We start from the raw sequence: 22587 nt of genomic DNA, 5'->3' as shown, positions 1-22587 counted from the left end.
GAGGGCCGGATTGAGGCCATTGTAGGATGGCATTTGGGCGGTGCGAGCACAGCTAACATCAGCGAGACAACAGTGCATCAATGATCAGAAGTGATGCGATGGCGTCTTCCTTCCAATGGTTTCTTTCTTGTCAAACTAGTTCTGTGCGAGCACTTGTAAGCGGGACCCACCTGTCAGGAATAATGTCAATGGAGTCAAATAATGGATTAAAGCAAGCTGCAATGGATTACACCAGTCGGTGTTTTGCGTAACAAACCCAAAGAGTAGATGTTCTGTGCAAAAGCAACCCCAATAGTTGATGGTTTGTGCAATTTCATGATGACGACTATGGTGGTTGACGGAACGTTGTATTATCTCCGAGGGTATACTCACAATCTAGCCTTCTAGCTTGACCAAGCAGCATCCACGTCTGTGCATCATTAACTTAATGAAGGTGTTGGTTTGAAGCTCTGCTTCAGGGCGATAGCCATTGATCTGACGTGCGAGTGGCGATTCCTTTTTCCAGGCATTGACACATTGTCTTAGATGTTACGCCCTTAGTTATCTTCCCAAATGTTGTATTGGTTAGCAGTCATAGAATTTTTGGTAGGATTTTGGAGATGTTGCCACGAGACATGTCCTATGTTGATGGGCAATGGCCTTGGGTTTTCTTTTCTATGTTTTAAATGATTTGTTGGCATTGGGTTCAATGATAAATAATATATAGATTTGTGCATCAATCGCCATGCCGAGGGTTTTCCACCTTGTCGAAAAATGTGCAAGGGATAGCTTATGTCGTAAAATCTCATCTTAGACAATCTTTACTAATGCCAGTAAATTTACTGTTGTAACATGTAGAAAATATGCGCTCAAACCTACTAATATGTAAAGAGGAGAGTTCATGGCAGTCCCAAATGGAGCCTAGTTCTCACTCTCTTTCTTGATTTGCCCCATGTTATAGACAAGCCAAAATTCCAAACATTTATATCAGCTCAGATTTTCAATATATTGTGACCTCATAAAATCAGTGTGTTATCTTTGAACAAAACACTCCTGCTCCTACATGAAACTACAGATCAAGTGCCACTCAATTATTACCATGGGAGACAAAAGTGCATAGCGTCACCAATAATGTACCTACCAAGTACTCCCATACACTATGGGAGTACTTTGGAAGGACAAGTGTACTCTACAATCCATATGCCGCGTAAAGAGATAACAATTCAAGATTGTGACCCTAGACTAGTCCAAGTCCTCCATGCAGTTATTTCTGTACTACCCCTCCTCCCAGGTCAAGAACCCTAACTTGGGCCGACTGGACCATGGTGGAAAGCAGGTACATAGTACTAGGCTGACCTGCCAAAAGTCCATGGGCAGTTGTAACTGACAATGCAGCCGCATCCTTGTGGATGGTGTCATCCATTTTGACCCTCAATAACAATAGTACAGAAGAAATTGCCCCTTTCTGTCATGTCAATCCTTACGTGTGCAAGCAATCATGCTGTACTTCAAACTCCTTCTCTTTTGCACACCTATGTGAGATCATGGAAGGCAGTGTTAGAATATTGTGCATGGAGCATGCAACTTTGTGCTTATGTTAGTAGGTCATTGACCTTGTGTGGTTTATGTTCCTCCCTTTTCGCCGGACAAAACAAATGGTCATTGCATCTTGGGGTGGGTGGTCTTAGAGTGGGTTCTTGTTGTGTTCTGATCAAGATACAAGTGAAAGTTATCAAACCTCTAATCCTCATCCAGCCAGCAAATAAAGTGAAAAACAAATAACTGTTCTACTAGCTGCACTTGCTAGAGCTGAACCACACTGTCCGTAGTACTGTCACTTGGAAGCCACATGTACACTTGTTCTGCATGCCATCTCGTCTGAATCTTCTATCTGGTCAGAGAGAAGCAGGCCAGGTCCGGGCATTAAGCGGGGGGAGAGGTACGCTTTTGACCAAGTGTACGAAGTTGTTGCAGCTTCAGTGGCCATAGTAGTATACTGATCTGTATCTTGCCAGCACAACAACAACGAACAATGGTGGAAGAAAAATATCGCATGGCCAACTTGAGACTGGGCGGATCCCAGATGGAGCTTAAGTTAGTAGGAAAAGATGCAGCATCACAACTCTGCCATTAGTCTCCAAGCAGAAGCAGCTCGCTTCGTCTGACGACCATGGAGTAGACTCACCTAAACAACCTGCAAAAACAAGGGCATCTAAGGCCTCCACCAAGATACTCTTGATTAACTAACCAAATTAACTAAGGCTATGCATGCTGCCCCTCTTGATTAATAATCTTTCTTCGGGGATAAGGTTGAGTTGACCACATTATTCGGGGAGGTAAGATAAGCTTGAGTGGTGCTGTTGGCTCATCAAGTTAACTGAACATGAAGAGCTTTAGTGCAAATGAGCAATGGACTATTTTCTTGTCCTAGGAAAAACATTGTGTATGCATGCCTTTTGACTAGCGTGTCCTTGATTGCTCTTTCTTCAGTTATGGATTATTGGCCGTGTACTTGCGTCTACGCGTGAATCGACCATGACATACTCCTGGATTTCTTCTGTCGGGGTTTCTTGGCTAAATTAAGTGCTGTTGGAGGCATTATCGAAGAAAAAGTGTTGTTGGAGGGAAAAGTGGTACTGTCCCAACTTCAGTTTTGCTGCTGGCACAACGTTTGTTGCAAATGAAGTGCCATCAATTTATATATAGCACACTTTCATGTGTCACCCATTTTTTCATAGAAATCCTATTCTGTTTCTTAATTAACCTACATGAGAAGTAGCATTAAAAGCGAACTTTGTTGCGTCTGAAGCACCAAAGGTGAATTTTCTACTCCTATGAACAGTAAATTCGAAAAAAAAAATACAAAACAAAATCAAGCAAATCTGAAATTTCAGGAGATGAAACATGATCAAACATTTGATGCTTTTGCAAAGTTTCAACCACAAAAAACATTGTAGGGGCCCTCACAAAATATATCAGTGCTCAAAGTTCTCAAAGTTTTGTGCACTTTTGAGCAGTGGTTATTTTGTGAGGGCTCCTCGAATTTTATTTGTGGCCGGAACTTTGCAAGAACATCAAAAGTTTGATAATATTTGATATCCTAAAATTTTAGATTTTTTTATTTTGTTTCATTTTTTTATTGACGGTTCACCCGGGTGCACCTACGCCCAGGAGCAACCACGCCCCGCAGCTCTCCCCAAGGGGACAATTGCTCTTCGACGCGGCTTAAGACTTGCTCAGGTGCCGGCTGTAATAAGCTTCTGAGAAACTCAATGAATGATGGAGCCATGGAGGAAGATCAATGGGACTTGCTGCTACGATTGTTGATGATTGCTACCATCTAGCTTGTGACTTCCTTAGCATTAATTTTGTGCTTTGCTTTAGAGAATGAAATGAGGTTGCCCATGAGCTAGCCTAGATGGCCAAGGGCCCATGTTGTAATATTGATGAGCCTCCTGTTGAACTCATTCCTCTCTTACTAGATGGTGTAACTCTAACCGAAGTTCAATAAAGAGAGGGACTTTTATAAAAACAACCTACATGAGAACTACCCTTTTCTAGAAAAGAAGCAATGCAAAACTAGCTATCAAAAGAGAAACATGTTGCGGAACGGTCAGTGAAAAAATATAATAAAAATCATACTAGTCTTCTTCTTCTGCCGATTAATTGCCACTCGCCAGAGACTGAAAATCGAACTGATCACTGAACCAACAGTAAAGGAAAGAGACACCTACAAACACCCTCGCCATATTACCAATCTTAAAGACTACAATAACCGCTTACCGCTTGGAACGAGATCTAGAAATCGCTGAAGAAATACTGGTTGGAGCATCACCCCATGTAGTACATGCTTGCAATCCATCACCACAGGTCCAGGGAGTTGGAGAAATCAAACCATGCTGCAGAACAACACAGAAGAAGATGTCGAAGGAGTCACACCAATAGCCAACCAATCGCTCTCCTTGATAGACGCACCAACTGCTAAGATCCTAGGAGAACTAGGATGTAAAGACAGAAACTCTCACAAACCCATCATTGATATCGGATCGGACATCGTCGAGGTAGGGAGAGACCAGAGAGACCTTATTCCAACATGCCATCGTTGTCACCACCTCGTCGACACCGCCAGGGAAACAATACGTAAGAGAAAGACAAATGAAATAGGTGGGTTCCCACTCCTCTTACCGCCAACAAGGCCGCCGGATAGGAGAAAAGGAGGGGGGCCGAGGCGGCGACTAGGGTTGGAAAAACTTAGTATATGAACCAAACATGCCCTTAACCTCATATGAGGGCAGAGGCCACACATTTGGTTCTCAAGTCAATTCTTATTTTTCCTAATACAAGCATGAGTTTTGTCGAATTATGTGAAGAAGAGGCAAGTAAATCTTAGAGAGTAGAGCTATGCCCATTTCCAATAGGTCAAATAGATCGTTCTTTACAAATTTTAAGCCACCACACCCAAAAGTCATGACAATATGGCAATAATTAGGCTTATGTGAAAGCGAGATATCATACCAATACCATTGTATTTATATTTAAATTGAATAAAGTCTTCGGGTTATTTTTTTGTGTGGGAATCTTTAGGGTTTTTGTTTCCCATCGAATCATTAGGTTATTTTTTGAGGGGTATAGAACAGTTCATTGATCAAATAAAGGTTGGGATCTCATCCACTATTACATGAAGAATACAATCAGGTTGCGTATCTCGCCACTACTCACAAATCTCAGAACCTACAACACGCTTTGCTAGAATATGGGCAGCTCGATTAGTTGAGTGCCTCTTCCAAGTCACTTTGCATCCTTGCCAACCTTGCATCAGAATCTTGATGTCCTCCATGATCGGTCCAGCTGTAGAGAGATTCTTCTCGCTGCCATTGATCCTGCTTACCGCCTCCCTACAATCTGTTTTGACGTGGATCTTTTGGACTCCCAGCTCGCGTCCAAACTGGAGTGCTTTTCGACAAGCCTTCAACTCTGTTATATCCGATTTGCCATTGTCGGGAAAGAAATGAGTTGCAGCACCTTGAAAGGCGTCATCATGGTCAGGAAGGACCACCCCACCTCCTCCCTTTGTCTCGTCTTTTGCCACTGCTCCATTTGCGTTACAGGAGGCTGCCACTTCTCTGGTGGCAGCCTCAGGTTATTGGTAGGCGATGTATGAGTATGTGTGCAGCGTACGTGTGTATGTCTATGTTACTAGTAATAATGTATGTGCAATGCACGTTTATATTAAGCAGGATATTAGTTGCACGTTATATTAGGTAAGATATATCTGTTGCATGTTGGTATTTGGTAAAATATCAATTACTTTTTCGTGGGAATGGTAAGATATTAATTACATGGCAGATTTCATGGGATAGCGTTGAGTTAAATCGTGTTTATAACCAATGGCAGTGGTGGGTAATTAGAGTGTTATAAACGTGTTTGGTGCTCAATATTGGACCGATTTGAACCGCTAGATATGATTTGATGGTCGAGATGGTTTGGATCTGTCCTTTTTGGTTTTTTTATATTAGTATAGATAAATCAGTATTTTCCTTAAAAAAGGGTGTGCGTAGAGGAATCTACGGAAGCGTATTCTTTCATTGCACAAATCCAACAATGTTTACGCTTTCGAGGCAACGGAAGCGAAGCACGCAAACAGAGTTGCCCTTTGCCGTGACCGGGGAGACTCAAAGCCGACCGACCGACCGACTTCACGCGACGACTGGTCGAAGGTGCCACCAAACCAACTGCCGAAACCTGGTTCGAATGGGTTCTTCCTCGAGCAACGCCAAGGAAGCGGCGGCGGCGGCGCCACCGCCACCACCTCCTCCTGCTGCGCCGCCGGCCCCCCTCCACGTGATGGACGCGGACGAGGACGACGACAACGTGAAGCAGCTCAACGAGTGCGCCGCCCTCTACCTCTCCCTCCAGGCACCGCCCTGACCCCCCCCCCCCCCCCCCCCCCCCCCCCCCCCCCCCCCCCCCCCCCCCCCCCCCCCCCCCCCTCGCCTTCTCCCCCTGTTCCTGACCTCTGCTGCCGCAGGCGAATCTCTTCTTTGCTCCATCAGACCTTTGATTCAGCTCTTCCCTTGGCTCGTTTGCAGGACTGCCTCACCGAGTCCGACCGCAACTGGAAGGCCTGCCAAGCACGTAAGCATCGCCGCAGATTTTCCCCTCGCTTTTTCTTCCTCGTAGATGCCAATTCCGTTGCGGCTTACTGAGGTGGTAACCCACCCTGCTTTTGGAGCTAAGTTTCTTGTTCAATGTTTTGGAATTAGGCAAAACCTGGACCTGTTTAAGTGTTATACGTTCGAGATTCAGGTTGAACTGCCTTTGAAGCAAAAACTGTAAGGCCTCCTTTGGTTTGGAGGAATTTCATAGGAATTTTAGAGGATAGGATTTTTATAGGATTTTTTTCTTTAGAGCTCTTTGGTTCATAGAAATAGATTCCTATTCCTACATAGGATTGGTTCCTATCCTCCACATTTCATAGGAAAATAAAAATGAGCCTAGACTCAATGGAAAAATTCCTTTGGTGTCAATCAAATGACATCTCGTTTCCTATTTCTACTCATAGGATTTGAGATACATGACATCTCATTTCCTACAAAATTCCTATTCCTATGGTAATCCTATCCTATGAACCAAAAGAGGCCTAAGGTTCTAAGTAGTACAGATGTGGATTCAGAAATCCTTATAATTCCTCATTTTATAAAATTCTATCTAGAAGAGAAGCAATGCTATATGGGATAGAAGAGATGTTGGTACCTTCCCTTGCTCCATCACATTACCCAGTTTAGCGTTGTTATGGTCAGCACTAGCATACGAAAAGCTGAACACTTTTCAAAAAAAAAAATGCTGAAATGCTACCCAGAACCAGAACCAGAACCAGCCAAGATAAATCATGAAGTAACGACGTCTGGTCAGTATATCTTCTGTCATGTGTGGTAATCCATCCGTTCCAAAATAGATGACCCAACTTTGTACAAAGTTTGTACAAAGTTGGGTCATCTATTTTGGAACGGAGGGAGTACCAGTTATATCACTACATGTGCTGAAATTCATCATGTTTGTGCTTGACAATAACATGCGGCATCCTACATTTTAAAAGAAGTTGATATGCATGAGGCTTTCTCCCATGTTCATCAGCATCAGCCATTAAGGTTAAATTTAGAACCCATCTCGTATCATGTTCGAGATTATATAGAAATGGTACTAGTAACAATAACTTGCAGCAACATGTGGTTTTATTGTTTATGAAGACATGTGTTTTATTGTTTATGGAAGATTTGTTGCCATAAGGTGATGTTCACTCAAGGAGTAACCCAAGGGGAGATGTTGCGATTTCAGGTACCTTATGTGGTGCTCAAATAAATGAACAAATGTAGATGTTTTTTAAGGAAGAAGAGAGGGAGGTTCCTGCTTTGATGGTTATATTCATACATATTTTCTGTTGTCTTGTACACTAAATAACATCCATAAACTGAAAGTTGTCATCACTTCAAATTCTTAGATTTGATCTAACCAGCCTTTTTGTCACCTCCGGTCAAATGCAGATGTTCAAGCCTTGAAAGCATGTGAGGCGAGCAGAAACAAAAATCAGAAAACATGAAATACTTTCATGCACCTTCGTACAGGTACATAAGCATAGTACATAGCCACGTATACTAATGATTAAAGCTTATGAAACCTAGTAGTGCACTTTGTTTCCAAATATTATGCTATTGCTTTTGCTGTTGGCATCAAACTGAAACTGTATATTTGATTTCATATCATCAGGCTGCATGCTGAAGGCACTTCACTCATATCATCTTCGTTAAGACAAAAGCACAACGTGCTGAATTCTCAGCTGTTGATGGAGAATATTTGCAACATCACAAATTGTAGTGTGCTTTATGATCAGATTGCTTTTATTTGCAACAACCACTACACCAGATTGGATGTTTCAAATATTACTTGTCATTTCTAATAAATGTCGGCAGTTTTGACATATTTGCCAAACAGACTATTAACACAAATCAAAGTATTATTGCTGCACAGGAACTGGTTTATTGCAGATAATCACTAAGATATTATGTTGGGCACAAAGGGAAACAACGTGAGCTGCATTCTTCAGGCGGCTTTATTTTTAAATGTACATCTCACTATTAATTTCCACAGGGAAAACAAAACCTAGAATTTACACATGTAATAGTATATACTGCCAAAATTAGCAGCGAGTATCGGTACTTGGGGCTTGCATTATTGACAAAAGTACTGAGTTCTGACATCCAGTAGTCACTATGATGGTTGCACAAAAGATTTTGTTTCCGTTTCTCATATAGATGTTCATCAGCTCAGTCAACTAGCCTCTTCAGAGGCCGGAACGAACTTGAGTGAGATACTGTTGACGCAGTGTCGCTCATCAGTCGGCGTGTTGAACCCCTCCCCTTTGAACACATGCCCCAGATGCCCATCACAAGCAGCACATGTGATCTCAACTCGCCTCCCATCAGGATCCGCCTAGAGTATTAAACGATGAAATGTCAGCGCCGTCAGCATCAGGGCATGGAATGCATAGAGGAGAAGAAAGGCATCGGTTCCTAGTCAAACCACTGGGAATGTATGAGAGAATCGTACCGTCCGTTTTATGGCTCCAGGAAATCCTTCATAGAATGCTGGCCAACCACACCCTGAGTTGAACTTCGTAGATGATTTGTACAAGGGGGTTCCGCAGCCAGCACATCCATAAATACCCTCACTGAAGAACTTGTCATATTCACCTGTTCCAGGATACCTGAAACAAATATAGTCAAATGAAAATTTATCACATGTAAGCTCTTTTTTTTTCACAATTACGCTATTGTTAGTTTAACAGACTACCATATGTAAGATGGCATAGACAAGTATTTTTTTTCGAAACGGAACCATAGCATAGACAAGTATTTTTTTTCAAAACGGAACCATAGGCCAGTATATAGGGCAGCACAAAATGCTGGAGTGGATGTAGGATATGGACTTGATACAGTCAGCTCACATGCCATTCCAGTATCAAACCAAACTTATGTATGTATTTGGTTGAATTGCAGGTTCCAGATTAATCAACAGATATACAAAAACAATGTGAAGTAATAATTGATTTGTGATAAAGCACCTATCCATATTTCTCAAGCTTCATATTGTAAATTACTAGATATTCTGATAGTTCACCTAATGAACCTGTCCCTGCTTCAAGAACAGGTAAAAATTTAACTTGCTATACTAGACCGTGTCGGCAATACATAAACAGATCTGTTAAGAGAAGTACAATACATAATAACGAAATCTGGCTGCTGCTATTGTAGACTAGAATGTTATTAGAAAAAAAATATTTTGTAGTTTCTATTGAGATCTTGACAGCAAACTTAAAAGACCAAGTATATTTTTTGTTGGGTAGCATTTGTGTCCTGATTTTTTTTGTCAAAACAACCTTTTTACTTGCTATTTTGGATTCATACAGTCATTTGTGCAAGCGGTTCTCCAACTTTGTGGAAAAGAAATTTCTAGTTCGCTCTCAAATTGGTTGCCTGGAATTTGGTTGTGGTTTTGGAATAAGCCTAGCCTCAGGAGGTGGTAACACACAATACACTATGGTAATTAATTTCACTATAATAACTTTACACACCCTTGTTATGTGGTTGTTCCCAATGTCATGTTGGAGTATAATGCTTCATTAACTGATTAATAAAAACATGCGCAGTAGGAAGGTACATACTAAAGACTGGAAAAAGGGTCTAAATAGTAGAGACACCAATCTTGCAGTCATGTTGTCCTGTTTCAATAAGAAAACATAGTACACGACTTAATCTTGTGAACAACCATCGGTATGTATTGCGGTAGTACATGGGCTTAATATTCATGAAAAGGGTGTATCTAGATTCTAAAGACACCAATCTGGCAGTCATGTTTCAATAACAAAGCACACTGCATGACTCGGACAATCTTGTGAGCCAAGTTGCAATTGCTATGCAGGATAGGAACAGGACAAACTTGTATCAGATAAAATGGATGCCTATTTTCTTGACTCTTGCTTTCCTAACTGCTTCAGAAGTTTTTGCAAACCAGCCAGGCCTCCTTTGGTTCATAGGATAGGAATATCATAGGACTCTCAGTTCTATAGCAAATGTGATGTCATTTGATTCATAGGAATGGAATGTTTCCAGTAGGTCTGAGCTAATGTTTTTTTCTCCTTTGAAATGTGAAGGACAGGAACCAATCCTACATAGGAATATGAATCCATTCCCACAAACCAAAGGGCTCTAAAGGAAAATTTCCTATAGGAATTCCTACAAATTTCGGGCTCCTTTGATTCACAGGGTTTGAGAAGTGTAGGAATAGGAAACATACAGGAACAGGATGTACTGTCAACTGAAATCCTACGTCAGGTAGCAAAACAGAGGATTTTTTCCATGAAGTCCAACCTAATGCTTGTTTTCCTGTGAAAATGAACTAAGAAGTTCCTATAGGATTGGTTCCTGAGGAATGCAATCCAGTGAATCAAACAGCACGTAAAGGAAAACTTCTAGAGGGTGTCAATCCTGTAAAATTCCTATGCAAATCCTATGAATCAAAGGAGGCCTTCTTGTGAACCAAAGGAGGACTCAACGTTTGTGACCTGTTAAATCATCGATGCATTGCAACTAGGATAGGAGTAGGACTTGTACAGTAGTAGTGTGCATGCCAGTACTGGTGGCAACCCAGGTTAGCTAGACATGTTCAAGTACGGTTCAGTACATACTGATTCGCAGTTGATCACACTGACGAATTGATGTGTAAATTTACAATGAAAATGGAGCATTGTTTGTTGATCGGAACAGACAGCGATGGTAGATACCATCATATTCTTTGTATGGTAAAAGCGCAGAACGAACCCACATAGTAATTAATTCCATGAGGAAAGCAGATAACAAGCCCGAGAAAAGATGAAGCATGTGCTGCTGCTGTTCTTACTCGGTGCCCTTGCGGCGGAGGATGCGGAACTGCTCCGGCGTGAGGACGGCCTCCCACTCCTCCTCCGACTTCTGCACGGGCCCCGGCGCGGGCGCCGACGACGACATCGCCACCACGGCGCCCGGCAACCGCCGTCCGGCTGGGCAGTAGGCCCGCGCCCGCGAGCACGAGAGGGGGAGGGAGAGGGAGGCGGCGGGGCGGGCGGACGACGCGGCGGCGGAGGAGGAGCGGGCGAGGAGGAGGGACGGGAGCGCGGAGAGGGGCTGCGTGGCCGGGTGGGCGTGGGGGGACGCCATCCTCAGCTTGAGCAGATGCTGGACTCCGCCCATTTCCCTTTCTCCTTTTCAGGCAGCTGTGGCGCAAGGGGGGAAGGGATCCCCGTTCGTTTTCTGGTCGTGATTTCTGATAAGGTTTCTGTAGAACGGGCCAGCTCTGTTCGGTTGGCACTTGGCAGCAATTTCTCCAGATGGGGTGGCTACTGGAACTGAAGTGTTTCCAGCAAAATTCTTTGCGTGCGTTCCAGGCAGAGGATTCCAGTTTTGTGATGGAAACAGACCAAATTCCAAACCAAGCGGCGCCGGCAGACTGACCAGTAACTCTGGACTGGAGTATCCACCATCTGGAAACTGGAGTAGTGGTGTTTTCCTCTCCAGGCATACTGAAAGGGGGTCCGCAACTTTTGTGTTCAACTTGAGACAACTTATGCAAATCCTAGTATAAACTTTGGAATTTCCAAAGCCACATGTTGTATTTGAAATCTCTATCGATCCACACACAACATAGTCAAATCCTGGTGACAACATATCTCCCCATTGCACAGTCGTAATCCAGTACATCAAAATGCATGAATATAGATTGGCAGACCAAAAACAAGTGGCATTAAGAGGAGGATCATATCTGATGCACTTCTGTCTGAAAAAACTGGGCTTGTAACGTCGGAATTTGTTCACTGTTTGCTCAGCTTTCTACATCTACGCATACACATGAGATAGCTGCAAAATGTGCCAGTAACAAGGATGGATGCTGCATCACTTCCCTGTTAAACAAGCAATGTGTGAAATATCTGAATATATTGGAACTCTAAGCTACAATTTGGTTTATCAAGCACATCCTTCAAAAATGACAATCTAGTGATCACTACAGCATCATATACAACAGAGCATCAAGCTACAGACGTAAATGCAAGTTTGTCAGCTAACAGTTGATACTACTCCCTCCGTTCGGAATTACTTGTCGCAGAAATAGATGTATCTAGACGTATTTTAGTTCTAGATACATCCATATCCGAGACAAGTAATTCCGAATGGAGGGAGTAGATACTACGAACTGGGAAGGGGATTATTCGATGAACTCATCATCGGTCTCGTCATAATCGCTATCCTCTTCCATATCCTCATCATCCTCATCTTGTACTTGCTCCACAAACCTATCTTTGTCAAAGGAATTATCATCCTCCATTTCTTCAACTCCAATTGTGTCATACTTCATACGCTCGTCGAATTTCGCATCAGAGCAGTTGAGCAGCCATGCGAGAGAGCATGTGAACCCCTTCTTAGCCACAATCTCATGCCGATATCTTATAGTGGATTCAAGGCCATATGTAAAGAACGCCGGGAACTCAACCAGCTCCTCCAAATCCCTCTCCATTTCATTCTTAAAGTACTCGAAGTTCATCTTCATTATATCCATGTTCAGTGCGAGCAATTGGGGGCACCCCACGACCATCTTGCTCACCTGAGACAGCAAGAAGCCACAGCCTGTGAGGAAGTTGACATGCTTTAGAACCGCAGCTCGCCCAAGGCTAATAGCTTGTGGCATCCTCTCGACGACTCTTCCGAAATCATCACCGCTGACCAAAATGCTGGACTCAAACAAGCTCTGCTGCTCAACAAGCTTCTCTCGCAGCTCAACCCCAAGAACATCAGGGTACTGTATCACAATGGATGCCAGCGCCTCCTTCCTGACCCCAAACTCCAGAAGCGCCTCAATGTTAGGCTTGACCCTTTCCTCCAACCCAAACCCGAGGACATACGGCTTCTTCTCGATCATTCTTGCAACGGCCAGCCTCTGCAGGCCAATGCCTTGAAGGTGTTCGACGAAAGGCTTAATGATCTTCCCCACCCGCATGCCCAGCACCTCAGGGAAGCGCGTGATGACGCCGCCGATCTGCCGCCTGGCGACGCCGATGCCGACGAGGTAGGCGACGGAGGTGCTCATGGTGCCCTCGAGCTTGAAGCCGAGGAGCTCCGGGTAGCGCTCGAGCACGCGCGGCACGTCGCCGGGCTTGACGTCCATCCCCTGGAGGTACTTGACGACGGGCGCCAGGTCGACGACGATGCTGGCGTGGAGCACCTGCGGGTAGCGGCGGAGCAGGTGCGGGAGCTCGTCGCGGCGGACGCCGATCTTGCCGAGGTAGTCGAGGACGGGGACCATGTTCTTGCGGACGCTGCAGCCGAGGGCGAGCGGGTAGGCGGCGAGGTCGTCGGGGCCGAGGCCGAGGGAGCGGAGGAACTCGACGCGCTCCCGCATGACGTCGACGGTGACGGGGAGCTCGAGGCCGGCGAGCTCGCCCGGGTCGACGCCGAGGGAGACGAGGAAGGCGTCGACGTCGGCGCGGCGCGCGGCGCGGTCGCGCTCCATGGTGAGGAGGCTGGGGCGGGCGTAGAGGGAGGAGGGCTGGGGCTGGCGGGGGCGGGGGCGGGCGGGGCCCGGGGAGCGGCGGCCCGGGCGAGGGCGGGACGAGGTGGAGGAGGAGGAGGCGCGGAGGCAGAGGAGCCTGCGGAGGCTGGGGGAGGGGAGGAGGGGCGGCGCGGGGTGCGCGGAGAAGGGGAAGAGGGACTTCATCATTTCCGGTCGGGGTGGGGTGGGGAGGCGAGGAGAGGGAGGGGTTTGGGGCGATGGGGCGATGGGATAGTTCGGGGGTAGGGAGAGGGAGGGAGGGGAAGCAGAGTGCTGATACTGCAAGGTGGGGTCCACCGTCTGGGCCGCTGGGGTACAATCGGGGGTTGAAGACAGCGCCTCCGGTTGTGGCTTCGCTTTGGTTTTCGAAAGCAAAATGAGCCCAAAGGAGAAAACCTCGTGCGATTTAACGTGATTCTTTTTTAGGGAAAAGAGAGTTTTATACTCCGTATATAACTTGTACCCGGAGTACAGCCTTTCAAGATTACATCAGTTATACTAGAGGCGTGTTTGATGAAAAAAAATACTAAAGGCGTGTTCGGATGCTCTTCGCTCTTGGGCTTCGCTGCCGGAGTTGGTGGAGCGACACCGAACGTGTAAACTTCGTGAAGTAGAAAATGGGAAGTGGAACTGGTCACAGGCAAAAATTACGGAGCTGCTGTTTCTGAGATCTTAAATCCTTAAATCAAGGAGTTGATAAGAATTACGAAAAAACTGCCACCGCCAAGTGAAAACGGTTCGCATGCCACGCCCAACTCGCTCGTTCCTGTTTCCCTGCCCAGCTCCACCCGAATCGCGAGCAAAGCTACCTGCCGAACATCTTTGTACTAGTGCCATTTTCTACAAGGAGCGTCTGTTCTGATGGAGAAGCGGGAGGTGAGGATTCGGTGGAGCTGGAGCATTTCCGAACAAGCCCTAGGTGGCGCTGGCACACTGCCCAACATAAAAAAAATTGTCGTTACTTCTAGCATAAGCTGCAAGTTTGTGTGCAGCCACAAGTTGCTCTCTCTTCCAATCTTTGTTAGTCTTTAGGATGAGAATTCTTCGGTAAGGCCCACGAAACATTGTAAGTAGCCCACCATCTTGGTCAAATCACGGAATTTGCGTTGAGGGCCTCAACAACTGCCATGCAATCTGTCCCGAACATCGTAGGAACTACATCAGTGTTTGCATGCATGCCTAAAAGCATTGCCCCGCCCTTCAGCCTCTTCAACATCAGTGCAGTCAAGAAGGATCCTGCCCGCACTAAACAAAACCTCGCCGTCGCTATTTCTTTCAACGACTCCGACCGCTGCCAAACCCGAACCAGCTATAAAAAATGCATCTGAATTTACCTTCACAAAACCAACAGGGACCCTAGTCCAAAACATTGGATGCATGGGCACCGACTTCGGGTTGCGCTCTAGGAATTGCAACCAATGGACTTTTGCCCTTCCAGTCATAGTATAACTAATGCCTTCCTTAAGACAATTCCAGTAATTAGACAAGAAAATGACAGATTTCGCAATGGAGGTTGTACCTTTATGATGCACTATGTCGTCTCGTAAATACCAGGCTCTCCGTAACATCAACAAGATCTTATCTCTGGAGATGTTGTCACATTGGCTAAGTAATTATGCAGCCAAACAGGTCCGGAGCGAGCGAAACATTCTTTTATCGGTAAAGGCCTGACCTCCCTCATGGCTTCTCTTGGAGCTCTAGGTTTGGTACAATGAACGGTAGCATGGTGTGCATCATCAGGCTCCCTACCACAAATATTGCAAATGCTATCATGTTCCAAAGTCCTCCTCAATTTGTTTTCTTTTGTTGGTAAAGAATCGGTAGCGACTCTCCAAGCAAAATTTCTGACCTTGTGGGGGATGTGTGCTTTCCATATGAGGTTCCAAAGAGACTCCCTTCCCTTGACGTGGCTATGTGATGTTCCTTCCTAGCATGTACCATTTTTAGGTTCAGCCCCAATTTGTATGCGCTACTCATCGTAAAGATGCCATTCTTTTCATGATTCTGAGACAGTAAATCATCAACATGTCTTAAAGGTATTCTAATTTTGCACATCTCTTGAGCTTCACACTCATGGAAAAACTGTGAACCAAAGGCCTATTCCACTCATTTGTGTTTGGTATAATTAATTGGTTCACCCAATGAATTCTGCTTATGCTCTTAAGGGACAGGACTGACATCCCTTCTTGGTGAGGGATCTAATTATCTCTAAGAATCTGGATACTTTTATCATTTCCCACTCTCCATATCATGCCCTTCTTTAACAACTCAAGCCCATGTTCAATCCCTCGCCAAACGGGAGACGCGTCCAAAGGGAAGACCATATCCAGGAGATTACCTTTTGGATAATATTTTGACTTCGAAACTTTTGCGCACATACTGCCCGACCTTTAAATAAGTCTCCATACTTGCTTCGCCAACAAAACTTGATTGAAAATTCTCATGGCATATAATCCAATTCCGCCTTGCGATTTAGTTTGAGTCATTCTATCCCATGACACCCAGTACGCTTTTCAATTATTTTGCTCATCGCCCCACCAAAAATCTCTAATGAGTTTTTCATACCAATCATAGAAACTTGCCCCCATCTTGAAAATGCTCATAGTATAAGTGGGAATAGCATGAGCCGCTAATTTTACAAGGTTGTCTTTCGCACCATGAGATATAAACCTCTCAGCCCAGTTTGTTAGCCTTTTAGTGAAGCGCGCCGAAATGGGTTGAAAGGGCCAAATATTTCTCCTCAAAAGTAGTCGTTGTAATCTCCAAGGTACAAGTAATAGCCTTCCTGGCCGATTCTGGACACGCCTGACTTAACAATATAGAGCATTTTCCGGGGCTAAGAACTTGACCAGTACCTTGTTGAAATAAAGATATAGTGTCTTTCACCCTTAGAGCTTGAGATTCAGGTGCTTTAAAGAAGACCAAACTATCATCCGTGAACAATAAATGGAAGATTCCTAGGATTCCTCTGACAACTTTAATCGGGATAATGTTTCCAACTTCATACTGCTTATCCAGAGCCATGGAGAGTTCCTCAGCCACAAAGAGGAACAAGTAAGGGCTTAACGGGTCACCCTGCCTAAGGCCCCTCGTAGGGTAAAAGAAATCCAAAATTTCCCCGTTCATCCTCACCGCGTATCTCACTAAACGAACACAAGTCATTACCTAGGAAGTCCATTTGTGGCAGAAATAAAACATGGACAAGGCACCTTCCAGAAACGTCCATTTGACGCGATCATACACTAGTACAGCGAGCTGCTATACAAACGGTTGTTAACCCCTTTCCGCGACGACATTTTAAACCGTCACCTAGTGAGTGTGTGCGATAGGGGGGTCCTTCCCACACGACCCAAAAACCGTCAGGGATAGGGAGCCATGATGCAGACGCCTTGCCGGATGTAATCGTATGTGATGCATCACACACTAAATTATGTCACACGTATGGGATCGGTGATTAAACGTTTCTAATGACGCAGTGAAACCAAACGGTGTTTCATAATGAACCGTTTGGGAAACAGTATCTAAGGCACACGAGCGAACTTGAACTGTGTGCGATATGTGCCCCATCACACACGAGTTTTCTACAGAACTCGTGTGCCATGCATGACTCCTCCGCACATGTTTCTGAACAATTACCGTGTGTGATAATGTTCTATCACAAATGGTTTAAGAGCCCCTTCGCACACATACAAGTGCTGCAGACCGTTTATGATTTGTTGTGTATCACCGACGGTTGCAATCACTACAAAAAATACACTTCCATGATGATACGTGTTTGTCACAGTAGGTCACGTTTTCTGTCATGCATGTACATCCGTGATATTTTTATGACAGAATCAAGATAGTCATACCTGTGCTGTCGTAGAAGTGTTCCATGACAATATCAAAATTATCATCACACAAGTGTCCACTTCCATGACGATAAATGACGCGTCATGAAAATGTTTTCGTCAAGGGTAACCGACACGTGGCATACACCGTAACGGTTTGCCGTTAAGCTATCAGGTTCCGGTTTGGATCCGATAACCCATCAACAGCTCGGACCAATGGGGGTTTTCCACGTGTAAAATTCTCAATGGCCAGAGGAACCACGTGTCGGCTCAATGTTGGGACAGATGTTATCCACTCACTGGACGAGAGGCGCCTATGATGCATTGACACATGGCAAGGCCCAACAGTGGCCCATTCAGTTGAAAAGCCCAGCCCGTTTGACTTGGTCAAAAGGTAGCGCGTCGGCCCACGAAAAGCCTGTTAATGGCCTGTTCGCATATAGCCCATTTACAACCCGCTAACTCATGACCTGTTATGGCCTATCCGAATTAGGCCCAGTAGCATCATCTGGGTCATCCAATATGATTCTAGCCCGTTGTAACTTTCGGCCCATGTATGGCCCATGACATCTTTCAGCCCATATGAGGCCCTCTGTAACCCTGGGCCCATTAACGTTAAGTGGTGAAACTGGCCCATAATGAACAGTATATCCCTTTATACCAATTAACGGTCTGTTATTCCATTGGGCCGTTTCCAGCCCGTGTTATCTTTCAGCCTTCTAAGGGCCCATTTATTCTCGGGCTCATTTCCAACATTCGAATACTTACGGGCCATTAGTGGCCTGTTCCGCTTGTGGGCCAAATTTAGCATGTGGCTATAGTCGGCCCGTTTATGGCCCGTTAATCCGTTGGGCCATTTTCATAGCTTCATCAAATACGACCCACTAACAACCCGTTATGCCTGTCGATAGAATGAAGCCCATTAAACACATCGGCCTCTTAACGGCTCGTTATGGCCGGCCCATAAGCAGACAATTCCCATTGTAGCCCGTTTACGGCCCATATTGCGGTCCATTATTGGTGCACGAATATTACAGCCCATGTTTTGCCAATCGATTGTATGACCCGTAGAAGGCCCATTGATTCTACGACCCGTAGAAGGCCCATGGATCCTTCGGCCCATAGGAGGCCCATGGTCACTACAGCAGGTAGCAGGACCATGGTTACAATGGTCCGTATGTTGCCCATGGTTATTGTGGCCTAGTTTTAAAAAATAGGTTACTGTGGCCACTAGAAAAACGCAGAAAAAGAACTGCAGTGACTACAAGAAAACAACTAAACAAGACAATAAGGATATAAATAAGCAAGCAACTAACGCTAGGCTATTACGGCTATTACACATATTACATCCACTGGGCATCAAAGTTTGCCACCAGTGCAAATATAGGGAACAAAGCAGCATATTACATACACTAGTCGTCTAAATTGGCCACCAGTGCAAATAAACGTGGCAACAAAACAAGTCCATAACTGAAACAACATCAGAAGAGCTCAAGAAACGTTATCCTGGGTATCCACCATGATGGCAATACACATAACAAGCTTATTGGCTTTCTCCTGTTTTGCGCTAAAATCCTCCAACGCTTGATGTTGCACGAGAAAGTATGCATCTGAATTCTCTAGGGACTTCCACAGTCCTTTGGCTTCTTGTCACAGCATAGTTGATCGATGTCTTTCAGCTTTTAGTTGAGACTCAAGAAACCGAACTGATTCATACAGTGAGTTTGAAGAGCTTGTGCCGGCGGTAGTGGCCAGTAACTTGAACACTACATCAAGACAAGACTTTGGGGTTGTCTCGCTGTCTTCAAGTTAGTTTTCCTTAGCTGTATTATCAGCTTTGTTGGAGACCAACAAGTATGTCTCACTGATGACCCACAAGTATAGGGGATCAATCGTAGTCCTTACAATAAGTAAGAGTGTCAAACCCAACGAGGAGCGGAAGGAAATGAAAAGTGGTTTTCAACAAGGTATTCTCTGCAAGCACTGAAATTATAAGTAACGAGTAGTTTGATAGCAAGATAATTTGTAACGAGCAAGTAACAGTAATAGTAACAAAATTGCAGCAAGGTAGCCCAATCCTTTTGAGGAAAAGGTCAGGCCAAAATGGTCTCTTATAATAAGCAAAGCATTCTTGAGGGTACACGGGAATTTCATCTACTCACTTTCATCATGTTGGTTTGATTTGTGTTCGCTACTTTGATAATTTGATATGTGGGTGCACCGATGCTTAGGTGCTGTTCTTACTTGAACAAATCTCCTACTTATGATTAACCCCCTCGCAAGCATCCACAACTATGAGAAAAGTATTAAGAATAAATCTAAGCATAGCATTAAAATTTTGGATCCAAATCAGTCCCTCGCAGAATAGCGCATTAACTAGGGTTTAAGCTTCTGTCATTCTCGCAACCCATCATCTAATAACTGTTGGGGAACGTAGCATGCAATTTCAAAAAAAAATCCTATGATCACGCAAGATCTATATAGGAGATGCATAGCAACGAGAGGGGGAGAGTATGTCCACGTACCCTCGTAGACCGAAAGCAGAAGCGTTAGGTTAACGCGGTTGATGTGGTCGAACGTCTTCGCGATCCAACCGATCAAGTATCGAACGTACGACACCTCTGAGTTCAGCACACGTTCAGCTCGATGACGTCCCTCGAACTCTTGATCCAGCAAAGTGTCGAGGGAGAGTTTTGTCGGCACGAAGACATGGTGACGGTGATGGTGATGTGATTCGCACAGGGCTTCGCCTAAGCACTACGACAATATGAGCGGAGGAGTAAACTGTGGAGGGGGGCACCGCGCACGGCTAAGAAACAACTGTTGTGCTTCCTGCCCCCGTATATAAAGGAGGAGAGGGAGGAGGCCGACCAAGGGGCACGCCATAGGGGGGGAAACCAACTAGGACTCCTAGTCCAAGTCGCCCCTTCCTTTCTTTCGGAGGGGGAAAGGGGAAGGAGAGGAGATGGGGAAGGAAAGGGGGCCGCGCCCCCTTCCCCTTGTCCAATTAGGACAGCCCATGGGGGGCGTATGCCTCCCCTTGTGGGCTTCCCTCTCTCTCCTCTACGACCCATATTGGCCCATTACTTCCCCGGGGGGTTCCGGTAACCTCCCGGTACTCCAAAAAATACCCGAAACATTTTGGAACCATTCCGGTGTCCGAATACCATCGTCCAATATATAAATCTTTACCTCTCGACCAATTTAGAGACTCCTCGTCATGTCCATGATCTCATCCGGGACTCCGAAAAATCTTCAGTCACCAAAACACATAACTCATAATACAAATCATCATCGAACGTTAAGCGTGCGGACCCTACGGGTTCGAGAACTATGTAGACATGACCGAGACACATCTCCGATCAATAACCAACAACAGAACCTGGATGCTCATATTGGTTCCTACATATTCTACGAAGATCTTTATCGGTCAAACCGCAATGACAACATACGTCATTCCCTTCGTCATCAGTATGTTACTTGCCCGAGATTCGATCGTCGATATCTTCATACCTAGTTCAATCTCATTACCGGCAAGTCTCTTTACTCGTTCCGTAATGCATCATCCCGTAACTAACTCATTAGTCACATTGCTTGTAAGGCTTATCCTGATGTGCATTACCGAGGGGGCCCAGAGATACCTCTCCGATACTCGGAGTGACAAATCCTAATCTCGATATATGCCAACCCAACAAACACCTTCAGAGACACCTATAGAGCATCTTTACAATCACCCAATTACTTTGTGACGTTTGATAGCACACAAGGTGTTCCTCCGGTATTAGGGAGTTGCATAATCTCATAGTCAAAGGAATATGTATAAGTCATGAAGAAAGCAATACAATAAAACTTATCGATCATTATGCTAAGCTAACGGATGGGTCTTGTCCATCACATCATTCTCCTAATGATGTGATCATGTTCATAAAATGAAAACACATGTCTATGGTCAGAAAATGTAACCATGTTTGATTAACGAGCTAGTCAAGTAGAGGCGTACTACAGACACTCTGTTTTGTCTATGTATTCACACATGTATCAAGTTTCCGGTTAATACAATTCTAGCATGAATAATTGTTATGGAACGCAGTATTTCAAAAAAATTCCTACGGTCACGCAAGATCTATCTAGGAGATGCATAGCAACGAGAGGGGAGAGTGTGTCTACTTACCCTCGAATACCGAAAATGGAAGCGTTGAGTAACGCGGTTGATGTAGTTGAACGTCTTCACGATCCAACCGATCAAGTACCGAACGCACGACACCTCCGTGATCTGCACACATTCAGCTCGGTGACGTCCCTCGAACTCTAGATCCAGCTAAGGCCGAGGGAGAGCTTCGTCAGCACGACGGCGTGTTGACGGTGATGATGAAGTTATTGACGCAGGGCTTCGCCTAAGCACTATGACAATATGACCGAGGTGGAAATCTGTGGAGGGGGGCACCGCACATGGCTAAAGATCAACTTGTGTGTCTATGGGGTGCCCTCCTCCCCCGTATATAAAGGAGGGGAGGAGTATAGCGACCAGACCTCAAACAGTCTAATCTCTGTGCTCCGGTGTCATCCCTGGATCAGTAATGCTGACACCACACAGTACTCGGAGGATTTATAGCAGAGTAGCAATCACACACTTATTACATCGAGTGTCTCATAAGAGAACTTATTACAATAAATATGGCTTAAGGCCATCTAATAACGATAACAGCGGAAGGCTTGGAAGATAAGTGAGTCCATCAACTCCAACGGCATCACTGAGTATAGAACCACGACCTAAAAACTCCTTAATCGTCGTCTGAAAAGTATGCAACATTAACGTTGCAACCCGAAACGGGTCAGCACATGGAATATGCTGGCAATGTAACACATAGAGAGTAATGGAATGAAACAGCTATACTATATGCATATTTGGCTGGTGGAAAGCTCTATGGTTACAGTTTTTGCGTAAAGCCAATTTTTCCCTACTTCAAAGGAATAAATTTAATTACTAACATGGTAGTTGTTAAACATTGAGAATGGTTGACAGCATTCTCAATCCCAATTAAGCATCATCTTTAAACATAACCCATCAAAATTAATTTAGAGTAACATGTTGAGATTCACATGATAATCCAAGTACTAGATACTCAAGATGTCCATAACCGGGGAC

The 22587-nt window shown here is 44.9% G+C and overlaps 3 protein-coding genes across 4 annotated transcripts; 1 reads left to right on the top strand and 2 right to left on the bottom strand.

Annotated features, from left to right (window-relative positions):
- Nucleotides 1-5667: 5667 nt before the first annotated feature.
- Nucleotides 5668-7956, top strand: LOC125517992. 2 transcript variants are annotated; one of them, XR_007287891.1, is made up of 5 exons: nucleotides 5668-5895; nucleotides 6069-6114; nucleotides 7315-7394; nucleotides 7521-7601; nucleotides 7744-7956. XR_007287891.1 is itself a non-coding variant. In XM_048682958.1 (4 exons), exons 1-3 carry the CDS (start codon nucleotides 5731-5733, stop codon nucleotides 7574-7576), a joined length of 267 nt encoding a protein of 88 aa, XP_048538915.1. In that variant the 5' UTR covers nucleotides 5669-5730; the 3' UTR covers nucleotides 7577-7601; nucleotides 7744-7956. The 2 variants fall into 2 exon arrangements, 1 of the variants encoding a protein (XP_048538915.1); XM_048682958.1 differs by lacking the exon at nucleotides 7315-7394 and having other exon boundaries at nucleotides 5669-5895.
- Nucleotides 7957-7972: 16 nt separating this feature from the next.
- On the bottom strand, nucleotides 7973-11327 carry LOC125517983 (peptide methionine sulfoxide reductase B5-like). Its single transcript, XM_048682950.1, has 3 exons — nucleotides 10933-11327; nucleotides 8584-8740; nucleotides 7973-8466 (listed from the first exon to the last, which is right to left on the bottom strand). The coding sequence occupies exons 1-3, from the start codon at nucleotides 11259-11261 to the stop codon at nucleotides 8305-8307; spliced, it is 648 nt and encodes a 215-aa protein (XP_048538907.1). The 5' UTR covers nucleotides 11262-11327; the 3' UTR covers nucleotides 7973-8304.
- Nucleotides 11328-11985: 658 nt separating this feature from the next.
- Nucleotides 11986-13839, bottom strand: LOC125517977 (transcription termination factor MTERF4, chloroplastic). Its single transcript, XM_048682945.1, has one exon. It carries the CDS (start codon nucleotides 13777-13779, stop codon nucleotides 12271-12273), a length of 1509 nt encoding a protein of 502 aa, XP_048538902.1. The 5' UTR covers nucleotides 13780-13839; the 3' UTR covers nucleotides 11986-12270.
- Nucleotides 13840-22587: the final 8748 nt, after the last annotated feature.

Source organism: Triticum urartu, chromosome 1, assembly GCF_003073215.2.
Source record: "Triticum urartu cultivar G1812 chromosome 1, Tu2.1, whole genome shotgun sequence".
In the NCBI taxonomy this organism is placed as follows: Eukaryota; Viridiplantae; Streptophyta; class Magnoliopsida; order Poales; family Poaceae; genus Triticum; species Triticum urartu.
Note: the sequence above shows the minus strand (reverse complement) of the source record. Positions and strands in the feature narration are given on the sequence as shown.